At 39.8% G+C, this 829-nt stretch overlaps 1 protein-coding gene across 1 annotated transcript; it reads right to left on the reverse strand.

Moving 5' to 3' along the window:
* Positions 1–12: 12 nt before the first annotated feature.
* LOC107735518 (protein PRRC2C-like) lies at positions 13–823 on the reverse strand. The gene is made up of 3 exons (XM_016547173.1): positions 724–823; positions 508–587; positions 13–169 (listed from the first exon to the last, which is right to left on the reverse strand). The coding sequence occupies exons 1-3, from the start codon at positions 772–774 to the stop codon at positions 13–15; spliced, it is 288 nt and encodes a 95-aa protein (XP_016402659.1). The 5' UTR covers positions 775–823.
* Positions 824–829: the final 6 nt, after the last annotated feature.

Genomic DNA, 829 nt, shown 5'->3' on the forward strand with positions numbered 1-829 from the left:
AAAAAAACAAATTCAACTGTCACTCTCACCTGCCCAACCCTCATCAGCATCAGTGTCCAGATTGTCTAGCTCTTTTAGTTCAGTGGCACTAACAATTGATGGCCTGTCTGGATCCTGTAGCCATGACTGAGAGGGAGGCTGGGAGGGTCTTAAACCAGACCGTGGACCCCTAAGTGGAGAAAAGAGAGAAATATGAGGGGAAAAAGCTAGACTTCACAAAGCTCCTAATGTCCTGGAAGTATTCCAAAATACCAGATTGCTTGTCTTAATAAATAAAATGTAACTTTCAACTGCTTCCACTTTAACTTTTAACCCTTCAGACAAATTAAGGCCAATAACTAGTTAGAACTGTAACTTCAACTTTAGAAAGCACCATGTAGCGTAAATACTTCAGATTCATCAAAATAAATTATTCATGGCAACAAAAGAAAGGACAAAGTAACACTCTTTCAACCTTAGCTTCTAGATCTAAAGCCATTTAAGTTCAAACCTTATGGGATCACTTACTTAGACATCTCCTGTTGTCCAGGGTACCTTAAGCTGCCTTGTACAGGAGGAAAGGGCCCTCGAGGGTAAGCATTGAACATCTGAAAAGATAAAGCACACATTAAAATAATACTGCCAAATATACTTCACAAAATCAGTACCAAACAAAACAATACATAGCAGCATGTCACATTTCAAAAGGTAGATTAAATTATAAACAATGGCTAAATCACTCACATATGGTGGCATCATGCTCCTGAACTGAGCAGCATGGAACTGAGATGACATTCCTCTTGCCGTTTGCTGGCCACCATTAAGTTTATGCTGAGGGGCAGTAGGTAGG

This window comes from Sinocyclocheilus rhinocerous, unplaced genomic scaffold (genome assembly GCF_001515625.1).
Source record: "Sinocyclocheilus rhinocerous isolate Xijiao unplaced genomic scaffold, SAMN03320098_v1.1 C36109128, whole genome shotgun sequence".
Lineage (NCBI taxonomy): Eukaryota > Metazoa > Chordata > Actinopteri > Cypriniformes > Cyprinidae > Sinocyclocheilus > Sinocyclocheilus rhinocerous.

Bases quoted from the DNA above. Each gene is read 5' to 3' on its own strand.
- LOC107735518 (XM_016547173.1), bottom strand. From the start codon at position 774: ATGTCATCTCAGTTCCATGCTGCTCAGTTCAGGAGCATGATGCCACCA. The intron at 588-723 runs GTGAGTGATTTA...TTATCTTTTCAG, and splicing joins GGAGCATGATGCCACCATAT to ATGTTCAATGCTTACCCTCG. The intron at 170-507 runs GTAAGTGATCCC...TTCTCCACTTAG, and splicing joins GGACAACAGGAGATGTCTAA to GGGTCCACGGTCTGGTTTAA.